Source organism: Geotrypetes seraphini, chromosome 1 (assembly GCF_902459505.1).
Source record: "Geotrypetes seraphini chromosome 1, aGeoSer1.1, whole genome shotgun sequence".
Lineage (NCBI taxonomy): Eukaryota > Metazoa > Chordata > Amphibia > Gymnophiona > Dermophiidae > Geotrypetes > Geotrypetes seraphini.
The window spans coordinates 394338763-394357661 of record NC_047084.1 but is presented as its reverse complement, the minus strand read 5'-3'; the positions used below and the strand labels follow the sequence as shown (position 1 = coordinate 394357661).

The 18899-nt window shown below is 45.5% G+C and overlaps 1 protein-coding gene across 7 annotated transcripts in view; it reads right to left on the bottom strand.

Annotated features, from left to right (window-relative positions):
• Positions 1-18899, bottom strand: part of LOC117347156 (stimulated by retinoic acid gene 6 protein-like) — a 422585-nt gene that overhangs the window by 11031 nt on the left and 392655 nt on the right. For all 7 annotated transcript variants that reach the window (XM_033917677.1, XM_033917659.1, XM_033917649.1 and 4 more), the window contains one exon: positions 13172-13327. In XM_033917677.1, the coding sequence (XP_033773568.1) occupies positions 13172-13327 (156 nt within the window). The remainder of the gene's footprint in view (positions 1-13171; positions 13328-18899) is intronic.

The following is an 18899-nucleotide window of genomic DNA, read 5'->3' as shown; positions in this document are numbered from 1 at the left end:
GGCTTAGGAGCAGTCCTAAGTCAAGAAAGCCAAGGGTTAGAACATCCCATTCTGTACCTGAGTCGTAATCTCCATCCTAATGAACGAAATTATGCGACGGTGGAGCAGGAGTGCCTAGCGGTGAAATGGGCTGTTCAAACTCTAGAGCATTATCTACAGGACAGGGAGTTTACGCTGGTGACTGACCATGCAGCCCTGAAATGGTTAAATACCATGCGAAACAATAACGCTAGACTTACCCGATGGTATTTAGCCCTTCAGGTGTTCAAATTTAAGGTGGTGCATCGGCCAGGTAAACTTAACACCAATGTAGATATTTTGTCACGTATTCCTGAGAATATAGGGACTCCTCAGGGTACAAGTGAGGGTCATCCTTTAAGGGTGGGGGAATGTGACAAACCCAGCACCAACACTAGTTCGGTCCCTAATAGGATCGGGTGCAGAAGAGCTGATCAGATTGATTCTGGTGCTCAACTTGAGGCTGACCTCCCTTGCCCCTATGATCAAAGCAGTAGTGATCTGGAGCAGAGGCAGGCAGACTGTCAACAGCAGCCTCCGGGCTTTAGGGCAGCTAGAGAAGCCACAAGGAATATAGCTGCATTAGATAAGCCCAGGCAGAGAAAAGCTGCTTTAGAGCCAAAGCCCATCCCCCGCTACAGGCTGAAGGGGATTGGCTCTGAGCTGTTTAAAAGCAAGCTGAGACAAGCAGCAGGGGGAGGAGCGAGTGACCAGGGCGAGTCACTCCCACAGCCCAAGGCAGGTGAGGAGCTGTGGAGCAGAGCAGGAGAGACAACCGTGCCAGATTGGCCCATGCAGGATTTGGAAGAAATCCTTCCCACTTCAAACTTCCAGATTCCAGATCATGTGGAAAGCATGGAGGTACAAGTAGCTGGGTACAAGTAGCTGGCCCTATGCTAGAGAGCCAGACAGAATGTATGGACACTGAATGAAGGAAGTGAGTAACTGGGAAACCATTAGTGGTTTGTGTTTTTTTTTTTTCCTTTTGCCTATGTTTTCCTTCTGTGCAAACCAAGCCTGAAGAATGTGAGATATGTTTGGGCTTTATGAGTATTTTTGGGTTAAGAATAATACTTACCTGAAGCCTAAACTATTGGATTGATTTAAAGTCAAGTTTGGGAACAAGAAGCTCAAGTTAGAACATTTAAGTTTGTGGTTTTGTACTTTGGAAATCCTGCTGTGGCTCCCGTTCCTGAGAAGCTAATTAGCTTATCTCTCTCAGCTGGTTTGTTTTGCCTTCACGAGGGAGCTGAGGAAAAAGCTGAACTGTTTGCAAGACTGTGCTGTGGCTATACTGTCTAATGAGGTATTTCAATATGATTTATGGCAAGGGTTTATTCCAAACTTCATATAGCTACTGAAATCTGCTGTTGCAGGTCTCTAATATTAGTGCTGAGAGAAAGTTTGAATTATGTGTGAACACCAGTGTAAGGCAAGCCTGAGTCAGAGCACATGATCTCAGGAATAACCAACTACAGGAGATTGCTGTTTTGGTTAAAGCTTATTTTTACAATTGACTTTATTTTTGAATGAAATGCAAAAGTGATTTTTGTTTTATGTTGCATCTTTTTGACCACTGGGTCAGAATAAACATCATATTCTTTCTTAAGAACTTGGTTTGACTGTTGATATTTTGAAACCCTTTGCTTGCCTTGTCTCTCCCAAGCCTAGGCAGTTGCCTAGTGCTACCTGAAAAGTCCTGAAGGTACCCCTGGTTAGAGGGGACACGCCAGAATCCCGGTGTTTGTCACACGACAGCCCTGCGCTGCGGAGGGTTTGTGACACTATCCAGGGATAGACTGGAACCTAGGCACCTCCGGCTGCGCTAGAGAGACCAAGTTCCTGGATGCTGTAGGCGATTGCTTCCTGGAACAACTTGTCAAGGAAAATACAAGAGGAAATGCAATTCTGGACTTAATTCTAAATGGACTGTGAGGACCAGCACAAGGTGTAGAAGTAGAAGGGACGCTGGGAAACAGAGATTACAACATGATCCGCTTCAACCTGGACGCAGGGACGAAATATCAGTCCAGAACGACGGCCACGGCACTGAACTTCTGAAAAGAGAATTACGAAGGGATGAGACTCATGGTGGGGAAGAAGATTAAGAAGAGGATAAGCACTGTAAAAACGCTAGAGCAAGCTTGTTCCCTTTTTAAGGACACAGTCACCGAGGTGCAAAATCAACATCCTTCATGACTCCCAATCCGGCTTCCGCACAAACCACAGCACAGAAATTGTCTTAGCTGCCCTTCTCCATCTGTTCTCACTGGGCAAAAGCGCCCTAGTCCTCCAATTCGACCTGAGCAGCGCCTTCGACCTGGTCGACCACGATATTCTGCTCAGCTGCCTTGACTCCATCGGCATCACCAGCCAAGTACTAAACTGGTTCTCAAGCTTCCTAACTAACCGTACTTACCAGGTCCACAGCAACGGAACCTTCTCCCATTACTGGCGCAATCCCTGTAGAGTCCCACAAGGCTCCCCCCTATCCCCTTCCCTTTTCAACATTTACTTGGCCTCTCTGGCACGGACACTAGCCGACTTAAACCTAAAATCATTCATATACGCAGACGACATCACCATTATCATTCCCCTAACTTCATTCACACAGCAGACGGAACAACTCACCTCTTCTGTCCTCACCAAATTAGAACTATGGACCTCACAATTCAAATTAAAACTGAACACCGAAAAAACAAAATTTTTCTGGCAAGTCCTACCCATAAACTAACAAACACCTCCCTGAAATTGAACGGCCTAGACTATCCAATCAACCCCACCATAAAAATCCTTTGAATCCTCCTAGACAGATGCTTGACCTTCGAAGATCATACCAGTGCCCAGGTCAAAAAATTCTTCTGCTCCCTCTGGAAACTTCGTACCATTAAACGCACTTCGACCACCTTTCCTTTCATCTTCTGGTCCAATCATTAATCTTAAGCATACTGAACTATTGTAACATCATATACCTGGGATCCTATAAAAACACCATCAAACGTATAAGAATAATCCAAAACGCTGCCGTCCGCCTCATCTTCGACCTCAAAAAATATGACCATGTTAGCCCCTATTACACTAAACTCCACTGGCTGCCGATGGAGGCAAGGATCATCTTTAAATTTGCCTGCCTCTGCTTCAAAACCCTACCTATCTGAGCATCTCGAAATTGCAGGCCCCTCTCGTACACGAAACACTTACCTGTTTTCCTTTCCTTCCCTGAAGGGCTGCCTCTACAAGAAATTCCTTGATAGATCCCTAGCATTCCAAGCGGGCAAATGGAACAAACGCCTTACTGCCCTCATCTCCAATTCCCCCACCTATCAAATATTCAGAAAGTCAATCAAAACTTACCTTTTTGACAAATTCCTCTAACTTCTCCCCCCCCTCTTCCCTGCCTCCTCCTCTTATCTCGACTCACCTCCAGTCTCTCCGACTCCCCCAATCTTGTTAGCCACTAAATGGCTTAGCAAAATGGATCACTGAATCCAACTAACTATCCCGTCTTCGTTACTCCTCATACTAAATGCCTCTGCTCTACCATATCGAACATCACTGTAAATGTAGCATCGCTGAAAATGTAACTTCGCTGTAAATGTACAGTCTCTTCATCTGTTAACCGCATAGAACTTCCATGGTAATGCGGTATACAAGAATAAAGTTATTATTATTATATATACCGCGCATCAACAAGGGATCCAAGAGGAAAAAGAACAAATAACTGGCGTGGCTCACTGTAGAGGTGAAGGAAGCGATCAGAGACAAGAAAACTTTGTTTAAGGAATGGAAAAGGTCAAGAATGGACGAAAACTGGAATAAGCACAAACAACATCAACGCAGGTGCCATAATGCGGTAAAAGGGGCCAAATGAGACTACGAGGAAAAAATAGCCAAGGAAGTGAAAAACTTCAAGCCGTATTAAGGGGAAATGACCCGCGAAGGAAGCGGTGGGACTGTTGGATGACCATGGAATAAAGGGAGTGCTAAAGGAGGACAAAGCAATCACCGACAAACTGAACACATTTTTTGCGTCTGTATTTACCGAAGAGGATATATACAGCATACCGGAACCCATCAGGCTATATGCTGAAAACGAAGACGGGAAACTGATCGGAGAGGGTTATCATGCCGTTGTACCGGGCCATGGTACGCCCTCACCTGGAATACTGCATCCAGCACTGGTCGCCATACATGAAGAAGGACACGGTACTACTCGAAAGGGTCCAGAGAAGAGCAACTAAAATAGTAAAGGAGCTGGAGGAGTTGCCGTACAGTGAGAGATTGGAGATACTGGGCCTCTTCTCCCTTGAAAAGAGGAGACTGAGAGGAGACATGATCTAAATATTCAAATAATGAAGGGAATAGACTTAGCAGATAAAGACAGATTGTTCACCCTCTCCAAGGTAGGGAGAACGAGAGAGCACTCTTTAAAGTTGAAAGGGGATAGATTCCGTATAAACGTAAGGAAGTTCCTTCTTCACCTAGAGAGTGGTATAAAACTGGAACGCTCTTCCGGAGTCTGTTATAGGGGAAAACACACTCCAAGAATTCAAGACAAAGTTGGACAAGTTCCTGCTAAACTGGAAAGTACACAGGTGAGGCTAGATTCATTTAGAGCATTGGTCTTTGACCTGGGAGCTGCCACGTGAGCGGACTGCTGGGCACGATGGACCACTGGTCTGACCCAGCAGTGGCAATTCTTATGTTCCATCTCTGTTTCCTTCCATGTCCAGCATCTCCCCTCTATCTGTATCCATATATTCCCAAGTGTCCAACATATCATCTCAGTCTCTCTATGTGCTCCTATTTCCTATGCCCCTAACTTCCTATGTCTCCCCCCCACCATGTCCAGCATCTCACCTTCATTTTCATATGCCTACCCCAGGTCTTGTGTCTTCTTTCCATTTCCATATATCCTCCTTTGTCTAGAACCTCTTCTCTATCTCTCATTTCCCACCTCTCATGTGTCCACTATTGGCACTCTCCTCATAAGAACATAAGAATTGCCTCTGCTGGATCAATCCAGTGGTCTATCGTACCCAGAAGTCCGCTCCCGCGGCAGACCCTAGGTCAAAGACCAGTGCCCTAACCAAGACCAGCCATACCTGTGTATGCTCCGGTTCAGCAGGAACTTGTCTAACTTTGTGTTGAATCCCTGGAGGGTGTTTTCCCCTATAACAGCCTCCGGAAGAGCGTTCCAGTTTTCCACCACTCTCTGGGTGAAGAAGAACTTCCTTGTGTTTGTACAGAATCTATCCCCTTTTAACTTTAGAGAGTGCCCTCTTGTTCTCCCTACCACAGACGCTGGTGCCGAACAGCAGGAGGAAGGAGAGCCGAAGGAGAGCCGAAGACTCGGGGAAGCGGCGAGAGTACGCTCCGCCCACCCCCTACACGTCAGAGGCAGCGCCGGACCCCCCCTTGAAAAGGGGAGGAGCCAACGCGGCACACAGACGCTGGTGCCGAACAGCAGGAGGAAGGAGAGCCGAAGGAGAGCCGAAGACTCGGGGAAGCGGCGAGAGTACGCTCCGCCCACCCCCTACACGTCAGAGGCAGCGCCGGACCCCCCCTTGAAAAGGGGAGGAGCCAACGCGGCACACAGACGCTGGTGCCGAACAGCAGGAGGAAGGAGAGCCGAAGGAGAGCCGAAGACTCGGGGAAGCGGCGAGAGTACGCTCCGCCCACCCCCTACACGTCAGAGGCAGCGCCGGACCCCCCCTTGAAAAGGGGAGGAGCCAACGGCGCCCAGCCGTTCGGCGCTCGGCGAAGGCGAGCGGTAAAGGCGCTCGCCTTAGCGAGAGCGCCTTCGCGAAGGGCCTTGCAAGGGACGAGCGCTACACTCTCAAGAACACCAGAGGAGAACAGACCGGTAAGGAACCGACAGACACAGAAGATAAGAAAGAGACAGACACAAAAAGAAACCAACCTGCACATACAATCAAGGTGAGGTAGAGCAGAGACAGCACACACGAGAGAGACAACAAGACAAGCAACACAAGGAAGCAGCAGGCAAGGGACACAAGCACACAAAGGCACAGGCACTGTAACATAAACAGACTCACTCAAATAGGAAGCCTGCAGTCAGGAAGTCAGAAGGTAAGGGGGAGGTAGGATCAATAGGAAAAAGAGCAGAAGTAGGTCACATCAAATCACTCAGACAATCCACGAGTAAAGCACGAAATGGAAGCCCAAGGAAGTCAGAAGATGAGCTTTCCTGTCTTCTGTATTGACTGCAATATGTATGACTACCTCCCTTCGGGGATCCAGGCATACATTTGCGACCGATGCATGGAGATGGATAGCTTGAAATGTCAGGTAAGACTATTGGAGGGAACAGTGATGGAACTAGAAGACAGAATCCGAGTACAGGAGAAGATTCTAGTGGAGTACGACCCAAACGACGAGGTCAAGGATCTAGAAATGTTCATAGAGGAAGCCCATCAGCACCACGTAGAGATCCCAGGGCTGGAAAACTGTACTCAGGAAACCCATGTGAATAGAGAAGACACCCATGCAAACACAGAAGAAAACGAAGACGAGGTAGGAGACAACCGCACACCAGGAGGAAAAATGAGAGCACAGGAAGATGTCCCCCCGCTCAAAGAACAGGAAACAATTTCAAGAGTAGCATTGGAGGAAGATGACTGGCCCTACTCCAAGGACGTGGACCTACGCCCCCCAAGGAACTCCCGAATAAAGAAGATGGGGATCATCGTAGGCGACTCCATCATACGACACGTGGACAGCCACACCGCAGGAGGAAGAGAGGACAGAGTCGTCACCTGTCTGCCTGGAGCAAGAGTAAAGGATGTGACCAACAGGATCTCCAGGATCATAGATGGCGCAGGGGGAGTGGACACCGCTGTGCTTATCCACGTGGGAACAAATGATGTGAGCGGGCGGAAGTATGACAGGGAAGAGATGAAGGGCCAGCTCCGCTCACTCGGAAGACAACTGAAGATCAGGGAGGTGAAGGTGGCCTTCTCTGAAATCCTCCCTGTACCAAGAGCAGATGGAAAGAGACAAGGGGAATTGCAAGTGATCAACGCCTGGATGAGACGATGGTGCGAAGACGAGGGCTTCGACTTCGTGCGAAACTGGACGGCGTTCTGGGGAAAAAGCAAGTACTACAGAAGGGATGGACTACACCTCAACAAGGAAGGAGCAAGAGTTTTGGCAGGCAACATGAAGAAAGCAATAGAGAAGGCTTTAAACTGAAGGACAGGGGAAAGCCGACAGTCGACGACCGGTCGATGGTACGGACAACAGGATGCCCTGACGTAGGAACAAAGGACTACTACTCATACACAAGAGAGGTCAACCTCACAGCCAACAAAGGAGAACAAGCAGGAAAGGACAACCCAGACACAGGAGGGGATGACCACACAACAAACATGGGAGATAACACAGGAGCAGTAAAGGATACCGTAAAGGAAACTGTAAGGACAACCAAGAGTAGAAAGTCCAAAAAGGTAACACGAAGGGAACTTAAATGCATGTATACAAATGCTAGAAGTCTAGGAAACAAAATGGGAGAACTAGAGACGATAGCAAGACATGAGAACATGGATATCATTGGCATAACAGAAACATGGTGGAATGAAGAGAACAAATGGGACACCGTACTGCAGGGATACAAACTATATAGAAGAGATCGAGTAGGGCAGAAAGGTGGAGGTATTGCCCTATATGTTCAGGAAGGAATAAAATCTGTTGAAGTGGCTACAACGGAAACAAAAGAGAAGCTAGAGTCCCTCTGGGTCAAGATTCCTGGCCAAAACAGCGCAGACACGAAAATTGGCCTTTATTATCGTCCCCCAGGACAGGCGGAGGAAACTGACTCAGAAATGATAGAGGAAATCAAACAAGAAAGCAAAACGGGCAATATAATAATATTGGGAGACTTCAATTTCCCGAGGATAGACTGGAAACTAGGAACCTCCAACTGCGGCAAGGAGGCCAAGTTCTTGGAGGTGCTAGGGGATTGCTTCCTGGAACAATTGGTAAAGGAGCCGACAAGAGACAACGCCACCCTGGACTTGGTACTTAATGGCCTCACGGGACCGACAAAAGAAGTAGAAGTTACGGTACCGCTGGGGACGAGCGATCACAATGTGATCAACTTTAAGCTTGACATCGGGAATAGAAAACGTGCCAAAACCTTAACCAAAACCTTTAATTTTAAAAAGGGCAAATACGATCGCATGAGAGCCATGGTGAAACAACGACTCAAGAAAAAGGTGGACAAACTTGAAACGGTAGACCAGGCATGGTCCCTACTGAAAAATACTATCTCAGAAGCACAAAATCTCCACATTCCAAGGATCTCCAAAGAGGGGAGAACAAAAGGTAAGGGAGAACCGGCATGGCTTACCAGACAGGTGAGGGTAGCCATAAAAGAAAAGAAGGACTCTTTCAAAAAATGGAAACACATGAAAACAACCGAAGCATGGAAAATACATAAAGAGGATCAAAAGAAATGTCACAAGGCGGTGAGGGAGGCCAAAAAGGACTATGAGGAAAAAATAGCGCAAGAAGCCAAAAACTTCAAACCCTTCTTTAGATACGTGAAAGGGAAAAAACCCGCAAAAGAGGCGGTGGGACCCCTGGACGACCAGGGAAGAAAAGGGTACATCAAGGAAGATAAACAAATTGCTGACAAACTAAATTCCTTCTTTGCGTCCGTCTTTACGGAGGAGGATACCGCTAAAATACCAGAAGCAGTGAAAGTGTTTAGTGGAGTAATAGAAGACAGCCTCACCACAGTTGAAGTGGAGTTGGACCAGATATACTACCAGATCGACAAACTTAAAAGTGACAAATCCCCTGGACCGGATGGAATTCACCCGAGAGTTTTAAAGGAATTGAAGGTTGAAATCGGAGAGCTATTGCAGAAACTTGCCAATCTGACAATCAGAACTGGACAGATACCAGAAGACTGGAAGATAGCGAATGTCACGCCAATTTTCAAAAAAGGATCGAGAGGGGAACCGGGCAACTACAGACCTGTGAGTCTTACGTCTGTCCCTGGAAAGATGGTTGAAGCACTGATCAAGGATAGCATAGTCCGGCACCTAGATACACACGACTTGATGAAACCCAGTCAACATGGGTTCAGGAAAGGGAAATCATGTTTGACGAATTTACTTCAATTTTTCGAGACCGTGAACAAGCAAATTGATAGTGGAATGCCGGTGGACATAATATATTTGGACTTCCAGAAAGCATTCGACAAAGTTCCACATGAAAGGCTTCTCAGGAAACTACAAAGCCATGGAATAGAGGGAGATATACAAAGGTGGATAGGCAAATGGTTGGAAAACAGAAAGCAGAGAGTGGGCATAAATGGAAAGTTCTCAGACTGGGAGAAAGTGACTAGTGGTGTGCCCCAGGGCTCCGTGCTTGGGCCGATCCTATTTAATATTTATATCAATGACCTGGAAGACGGAATATCCAGTGAGATCATTAAGTTTGCAGACGACACAAAGCTATGCCGGGCAATCAGATCGCAGGAGGATAGCGAGGAACTCCAGAGCGACTTGTATCAGTTAGAGAAATGGGCAGATCAATGGCAGATGAAGTTCAACGTGGAGAAATGCAAAGTAATGCATTTAGGTAGTAAGAATAAGGAATACGAGTATAGAATGTCAGGCGCAACTCTGGGTAAAAGCGAACAAGAAAAGGACCTGGGTGTACTGATAGATAGGACCCTGAAGCCGTCGGCACAATGCGCGGCAGCGGCAAAGAAAGCAAACAGAATGTTAGGCATGATAAAGAAAGGAATCACGAGTAGATCGGAGAAAGTCATAATGCCGCTTTATAGAGCAATGGTCAGACCACACTTGGAATACTGTGTCCAACATTGGTCTCCCAACCTAAAGAAGGATATAAAACTGTTAGAGAGGGTGCAGAGACGAGCAACGAAGTTAATAAGAGGTATGGAGAACTTGGAATATGAGGAACGACTCAAGAAACTAGGACTGTTCTCCCTTGAGAAGAGAAGGCTGCGAGGGGACATGATCGAGACGTTCAAAATGCTGAAAGGCATCGATAAAATAGAGCAGGAAAATAAATTATTTACATTGTCCAACACGACACGGACAAGAGGACATGGTTTGAAGCTAAGGGGGGACAAGTCCAGGACAAATGTCAGGAAGTTCTGTTTTACACAGCGAGTGGTAGACGCCTGGAATGCTCTCCCAAAGGAGGTTATCAAGGAATCCACTGTGCTGGGATTCAAAGGCAAATTAGATGCACATCTCCTTATGAGAGGCATAGAGGGATATGGGTGACTAAAACTACATCAGGTGTATACCTGACTGGGCCTCCGCGTGTGCGGATCGCCGGACTTGATGGACCATGGGTCTGATCCGGAGATGGCAGTTCTTATGTTCTTATGTTCTTATGTTCTGTCTTTATGTACTGTCTATTCCCTTCAGTATCTTGAATGTTTCGATCATGTCCCCTCTCAATCTCCTCTTTTCAAGGGAGAAGAGGCCCAGTTTTTCCTATCTCTCACTGTACGGCAACTCCTCCAGCCCCTTTACTATTTTAGTTGCTCTTCTCTGGACCCTTTCGAGTAGTACAGTGTCCTTCTTCATGTATGGCAACCAGTGCTGGATGCAGTATTCCAGGTGAGGGCGTACCATGGCCCAGTACAGCGGCATGATAACCCTCTCTGATCTGTTCGTGATCCCCTTCTTAATCATTCTGTTTGCCTTTTTCGCTGCTGCCGAACATTGCGCGGACGGCTTCATCTACTTGTCGACCATTACTCCCAAGTCTCATTTTATTTATTTAGATTTTTATCCCGTCCTCCCAGTAGCTCAGAATGGTCTACAAGTAAACATTCACAATGGAGTGTAATTGGATATACAAGATTATACAGTAGATTTAAATGTTTGGACATACACGACTGTGCAGCAGTTTAAATACAGGGACTATACAGCAAATTAAGAGCAGTGGTTTAAATATAAGTAATTTGGTTTAAATACAAGTTATTTGAGTACAGGCTGAGAGAGGACTATATAGGAATTAGGGGGAAGATTAGAAAGGAGAAGGAAGAGTAGAGGTGGGGCTTAAGGAGAGGGGTATAGACTGAGGTTGACTAAAGTCGGGCCTCACCAATCAGGAACTGCGTGTCAAAGCAGCTCCTGATTGGTAAGGCCCGACTTTAATGCAGGAAGAGGCAGTCGGAGCATACAGCGAGTGATTTCCTTCACTCTCCAGCGCTCCGGCTGCTCTCTCCTACCTCTCCAGCTGTCCTCTTCTGGTAGGCGGTCGCGGTCGGAAAATACCATGAATGACTGGGACCGCTGACTGCGAATGACCGGGGGAACACTGTACTTCAATTTTTCAAAACAGTAAACAATTTTTGTCTACCTGTTCCACTCCACTCAGTATTTTAAATACTTCTTTCATATCTACTCCCAGCTGAAGAGTCCTAGAGCTATATGTATTAAATAGGGTCGGTAATACCGTGTGGGTCCACAGCGATCTGATTTTTGGCCGATTCCGAAAAAGTGTTTCATGCACAAACAAGTTTGCATGCACATGATTTGCGCAGGAGGTTCGCCGTAATCCCAGTCTCTCCCATCTGATGGATGGCTGTGAGAGTGACTCACACATGCGCAGAATGGTCCAGTTGATACAGCAACAATATACACATGCACCAGGTTTGCTATATCAGTCATAGGTGTGGATTATTGTAGCGCATCATATGCGTATGTCATATGGGGTATAAATGAGGTTGGTGCTGTATAAGTTCTGGCCCAGCCTGTACATATTTTAATCATCAGGAATTAAAATTTTAGCCTTCTCTCATTGGCCCCATCTTTTTGCTGCCCTCTCTTATATATTGTATGCTGTTTAATGAGCATGCATAAGCTACGCCTTCAACACACATGCTCACAATGCGCATACAACTCTTATCTGTATCCCTGCTAATACATCCTTGCTATTGTAAGAACATATTTATGTTATAAATGTTATCAATATTATATAAATTTCAGGTTGAGCTATCGGGAAGCCATGTTAGAGCATCAATTGTTCTGCTAGTTTACATGGTATTTCAATATTAATGAGCTTATTTGCATGGCAGGATTGGAGAATGAGTGATTGTGCAGAAGACCACACGGTGTGCTGTTTCTGCATCGAGTCAGCAAATGCAATCATCACTAAATCAGTGAAAACTCGCTTATTGCTGCCTCTACTCTGCCAGCTTCTTTTTGTAGTGGAAAGTATAAAGGTCTCCGTGGTATCATGAGACTGGCAGAGCTCACTCAGGTCATTGTCCTATAGTTAACATGAGGGGCCAGCAAGAAGCCTTGCTTAGTGACTCCTGCTGATGAAAGGGATCAGGTGATGATTTATAGGTTAGAGGTGTTGATATACTTATTAGAGAATGACACGGTGACAAAATTCATCACCGTTCCCCGTCCCCGCGGATAACCGCGGGAAACCATCTTCATGTTATTCTTTAAGGAGAGAGAGAAGAATCGGAGTATGAATGGCCACAACCAATGACCCTCAAGCTTTGCTTTGAAGAATGCTGGTGTAGAACAACCTGAGGTTGAAATAGACACTAAAAAATGACATGGGATTGTTATCCACGGGGACAGGGACGGTGATGAATTTTGTCACCGTGTCATTCTCTAATACTTATGTTAGGGGAGTGGGGATATCAAGGTTTTTAAAAAGGTGTTTATATTGTGGTAGGGAATTGGGGGGGGGGGAGGAGGAAACCACATACTTGTTTGCCAAAGGCAGGGATGCAGGAGTTCAGGCTTGAGTGCTTAAAACAAGCTAGCTAGATCTACTATTTCCATGGTTTGCAAATATATCTCTTGCATATTCATTAGAGATTCCTGAAACCCTGGCCTATTTCTGACACTCAAGGCCTAAATTGTTGCATCTCTGACCCAGGTGCCCACCAAAAGGTTAATTCTTTCTGCTTTTCCTTATATAGTTTCCCTACTAGAAGGAAATAGTTAATTCTTTCACAGATAAGTCTATAGGAGTGTAGAATTATAACATGGATTCCAAAAAGTCAAACTATTTCACTAGATATATATCTTATAGGTTTACTAAAATTAGTATTGTAAAGAGTGATTTTTAAAAACAGGAAGCCTCACTAATTGCTCTTAGCAAATCTCACCTGTTGAATTTGTGAAATTATACCAGGGTGATGAAATTATACCTCTCCTTAGCATCTTTTCACTCCTTTCACTTAGCAAGATGTGACAAAAGCTAACCAAAACAGGATTATTGTGGTAGTGATCCACAAATAACATTCCAATCCAAGTGTTGTATCCTGCATAGAGAAGAAATAAATTTAAAAAATACATTTAAAAAATGGGACTGCAATTTATTTTAAAGGGAGTAAATAAGTAGGAATGGAGTGATGAAAGGGAGGATGAATATATTTTATAGATGTAGCCCCTTTCATGTGTCCTCAGTGTGAAGGAGGGGGAAGAAGGGGCTCTTGGTGAAGATCTCTTCATAAGCAGGGAGCGAGATTAAGGGGTCAGTGTTCAAAGTAATTTAACCAGTCAGGAGAAACTCCTGCTTGATTAAATTGCTTATGTGGGGCTATCTGCTGATATTCAGTGCATGCAGAGGGGTTGGAAAGTATTCCATAAGGCAGCCATGCCCTGCTTGCTTTCCTACTTGTTGGCTCTTTAAGGTTACCACATTTGGACATGAATAAAACATTATGGTTGCAGTTGTTCAGGTGATTTCATATTGCATATTTTGAAAGTCAGTTTATTTGATTTCATGCTTCATTGACATTTTATACATTTGTATTTTATGATTCTCTTTTTATGTTCATGTTTTTTCTGCATAAATAATGATGATTTTACATATACTGTATATATTTTTGTAACCTTATGTCGCCCCTTTATTAATATGCAATATGTCTATAGTGTCTCCTGAAGAAGGCATTCTTTGGACGCCAAAACTGGGATCCTTGTTGGCACCACTATTTACAATAAAGACTTTATCACTGGTTGGAAAGACTCCTTCCTTGCCTTTTTGTTTGACTATATACAGTATATCCCAAGGCGAGGTGCTCTACTACTTGCCTTTTATCATTATAGTCTACCAGACATTTCTAGGGAAATTTCAAATATAAAGTAGCTCCAATAGCCAACACTTTAGATTTTAATTGCAAAAAAGCTTTCATCCTTAATTGGGTTGGTCTAGAGACATTTGGGAAAACTCTTATCTGTCCACAAAATAAGGAATCTTTGTAAGGAAAATAAACGATCATAATATTCAACTTCTGTTTTTCAGACTGAAGAAGAACCAATAATGTTGTCCTTTTACTTGTTTGACACTTTGCATAGATTCAAGAAATTTAGAGACATCTAAACTATCTGGGGAGGAGATAACATCCATTTCCCTCTCTTTCACTTCTTTAACCATACAAGGTAGATAATAAAGATGCCTAGTGACGCCTAAGTTTACTATATCTTTTCTCCATCAGGTAGGCATTATTAGGCATTGGAGGGCACCTTGACTTAGGTATTGCTAGGTGCCAAGTGAATATATGTATGCAATCATATCAATAAAAATAATTGTTTTTAATGGGTTTTTAGTGGTGTGACCAATTGCTGTGCAATTTAACCCATTAAAATTAAATTAAGTTGCACACAGATTTTCATTAGGCATTGCTAGGTATCCACTACTAACTAGGGCGCCTAGTAGCACTGTTTGTAAAACCAGGCACAAAATGATTGTTTAAAGAAAAAAGTCTTAAGGTACCTATTAAAATGATTTAATGTCTTAAATAATGGGCTGTCAGGAGGTTGTGACTTATACAAAATATGACTGTGATGCTATTAACATCCTCAAAGTGATATGATCATGAAACTCCTCTAGTGAATAACCAGTATTGGCTTTAAATAATTTAAAGCTAAAAGCAGACTAGATGACCACTTAGGGCTAGACATCTACTTCAGGAAAGGGGCAATGCAGAGTGGCAGAGCAGCAACAGAGCACCACGCTGCTATCAGTGTGGCAGTGGGCCATTACGCACCCATATGCATGTGCATGCTCAAAGCTTGCTGCTCCTGCCCCATCTCATAGAAAATTTGCATCAGAAGGCCCTGAGTATGCACAATAAAGAAGGCCCACTACTGCACTGAGTTTCTTCTTGATGTTAGTTGTAGCTACTAGGGAGGATGGAGGTAGAGTAGCACAGAAAGCAGGCTAGTAGCAATGATGGGAAAAGGGAAAGAGGGAGATGCTGGATTCCATGGAGGGAGCTAGGAAAGGAGCAAGGTGCTAGACACGGGGGAGGGGGGAGGGAAGGGCATAGATATGCTAGATATCTTTGATTGGGTATGAAAGGGAGATGCTGGACACTTGGGGATAAGAAAGGGAAGGAGAGATGCTGGACACCTGCAAAACTATGGAAGGGGAAAGAGGTGCTTGATACTAGTAGGGATATGGAAGGGGAGGGGAAATACTGGACATGATGGAGGGGAAATGCTAGGAACCTGTAGGGAAATAGGAGAAAAGGGAAGATGTTGAACAATAGGAGAGGTAGGAAAAGGGGAAGGAAGATGCTGGACATCTGGGTGGATAGAGAAGGGAAAGAAAGATGCTGGACTATAAAGCAAGTGGATAAGGTTTTGAGCTAGTCCTTGTTAAGGGATAGTGCATGCCTGAAGGTTCACTAGGGCATCAGATACCTTTAGGCCAGCCTTGCATATAGGCTGAGACATTTGCTTCTCTTAATAAAGTTTATTATTAAAAGTGCAAAGTATGGGGGTCCTGTTAGCTTCAAAGGCAAGGGAAAAATAGCACAAACTAGTCCTTAGGTGTAAGCAAAGTCCTCCCATGATCCTGCTCCTGCAGGTCACAGCATGCATGGGTTTCTAATCAGCAAAAGTCACCAGTCAGCCTGTGGCTGGATCAAGCACTGAGACTGATTGTCATTATTGCAGGTCACACATAGGTTGTTTCTTCTAGTCCTCCTTAACCTTGTTGGGCCCTGAGATTTTATACTTCCTAATTCCTGCTCTCCTAGCTTCACCCCTCCTGTGTCACTTCTCCCTTGAGCAGGACTATGGGTAGATCTAACACTGTGAAGGAGTATCCTTAAGAGGAAGTGGCAGCATCCTATAGACTCTCTCACATGGCTCTTCTGCTATAGTACTCCCCTTTCCTCCAAGCCCTGGTAGGCTGCATCTCCCTGTTGCTGTAGCTGCTGGGATTCTGGGAGGAGGTAAATTTTAAACCATTTTATTTGTTTATACAATTAAGGGTTAAGTGACTTGCCCAAGATCACAGGGAGCAGCAATAGGAATTGATGCTTGGCTTCCCTTAGGGTTACCGGATTTTATGTATGTAAAATCTGAACCCATAGACCCGCCCCCAGGTCCGCCCAGTTCCACCCATTCCCGCCCTAATATGCCCATGCCACACCCCAGTCTTACCCATAGACCTGCCCCTAGCCTATCCCCGTTAGCCTGCTCATCTCGGTCGGGAGGTTATCTGCGCATTGTCATACCTGTGCCCCAAAGAGCATGGTGAGCAGCCAGGTAGTGACACACAACTTCGTTTTGGCGTGGTCCCCCTGGAACTAGGGGAGCCCTTCAGGACTTTTAACCATAGGCAACAGCCTAGACCTGATCTTTCAGTAACATAGAAATAGACGGCAGATAAGGGCCACGGCCCATCTAGTCTGCCCACCCCAATGACCCTCCCCTACCTTTCTCTGTGAATAGATCCCACTGACGATCCCATTTGGCTTTAAAATCAGGCATGCTGCTGGCCTCAATCACCTGAAGTGGAAGACTATTCCAGCGATCAACCACCCTTTCAGTGAAAAAGAATTTCCTGGTGTCACCGTGCAGTTTCCCGCCCCTGATTTTCCAAGGATGCCCTCTTGTTGCCGTGGGACCCTTGAAAAAGAAGATATCTTCTTCCACCTCGATGCGGCCCGTGAGATACTTGAACGTCTCGATCATGTCTCCCCTCTCTCTGCGTTCCTCAAGTGAGTATAGCTGTAATTTATCTAGCCTTTCCTCGTACGGGAGATCCTTGAGTCCCGAGAACAACCGTGTGGCCATTCTCAAGACTGACTCTAGTCTCAGCAGATCTTTGCGGTAATGTGGCCTCCAGAATTGTACACAGTATTCCAGATGGGGGTCTCACCATGGATCTATACAATGGCATAATTACTTCAGGCTTACGGCTGATGAAACTCCTGCGTATGCAACCTATGATTTGTCTAGCCTTGGATGAAGCTTGCTCCACTTGATTGGTAGTCTTCATGTCCTCACTGACGATCACCCCTAAGTCTCGTTCTGCTACAGTTCTTGTTAGGATCTCGCCATTAAGGGTGTAAGTCTTGCATGGATTTTGGCTGCCCAGGTGCATGACTTTGCATTTTTTGGCATTGAAGCTGAGTTGCCAGGTCCTAGACCAGCGCTCCAGTAGGAGTAGGTCGTGTATCATGTTGTTGGGCATTGAGTTTTTGTCTGTTGTGCTTTTGCCTACTATATTGCTTAGTTTGGCGTCATCGGCGAATAATGTTATTTTACCTCGGAGCCCCTCTGCCAAGTCTCTTATAAAGATGTTGAATAGGATCGGGCCCAAGACCGAGCCCTGCGGCACTCCACTGATCACCTCCGTTGTTTTGGAGGGGGTGCCGTTCACCACTACCCTCTGAAGCCTACCTCCAAGCCAGTTCCCAATCCATTTCGTCAATGTGTCGTCCAATCCTATAGAACTCATCTTGCTCAGCAACCTGCGGTGTAGTACGCTATCGAATGCTTTGCTGAAGTCCAGGTATACGATGTCCAGGGACTCCCCAACATCCAGCTTCCTCGTCACCCAGTCAAAGAAGCTGATCAGGTTGGATTGGCAGGATCTCCCCTTGGTAAATCCATGTTGACGGGGATCTCGTAGATTCTCCTCGTTCAGGATCATATCCAATTGGCGTTTGATTAGAGTTCCATTAGTTTGCACACTATTGATGTGAGACTTACTGGTCTGTAGTTTGCTGCCTCCATCCTGGATCCTTTCTTGTGGAGTGGAATGACGTTAGCCGTCTTCCAGTCCAACGGGACTCTACCTGTACTAAGGGAGAGATTGAAGAGCGCAGATAGCGGTTCCGCCAAGACATCACTCAACTCCCTGAGCACCCTGGGGTGTAGGTTGTCAGGCCCCATAGCCTTGTTAACCTTGAGCTTAGACAGCTCACAGTAGATACTGCTGGGCGTAAACTCGAAATTACTAAACGGGTCTACTGAGTCATCCCTTGTCTGTAGCTGAGGGCCAAGTCCTGGCGCCTCACAGGTAAAGACTGAGCAGAAGTATTCATTTAACAGTTTGGCTTTTTCCGAGTCCGTTTCTACATAGTTTCCGTCTGGTTTCCTAAGGCATACTATTCGCCTGAGTTTCTATTTCTGTCGCTGATATACCTGAAGAAGGATTTATCTCTCTTCTGGATGTTCTTCGCTAGAGACTCCTCCATGCGGAATTTGGCCTCCCTAACTGCTGTCTTCTCTAGAGTCCTGCTTCCCTGATTGTTTGTAAGAGATGAATGCTTTTTTCTTCTCTTTGATGAGGTCTGAGATCTCCGCAGAGAACCACTATAGTGGTTGGTTGCCTCCTGTATGGTGGCTTTCAGAGTCGACCACATTTCTTCCACGTTATCGGTTTCTGCTTGGTTTTGCAGCGCCTGATGAACGAAATCTCCCATGTCTTCGAAGTTTGTGTCCTTGAATTTGAGGACCTTGATCAGTGTGGTAGATGTAGTGAAACCTTTCCTGAGATTGAACCATACCATGTTGTGGTCACTGGAGGCCAATGTGTCACTCACCGAGACCTCTGTGACACTTTCTCCATTGGTAAGTATCAGGTCCAGT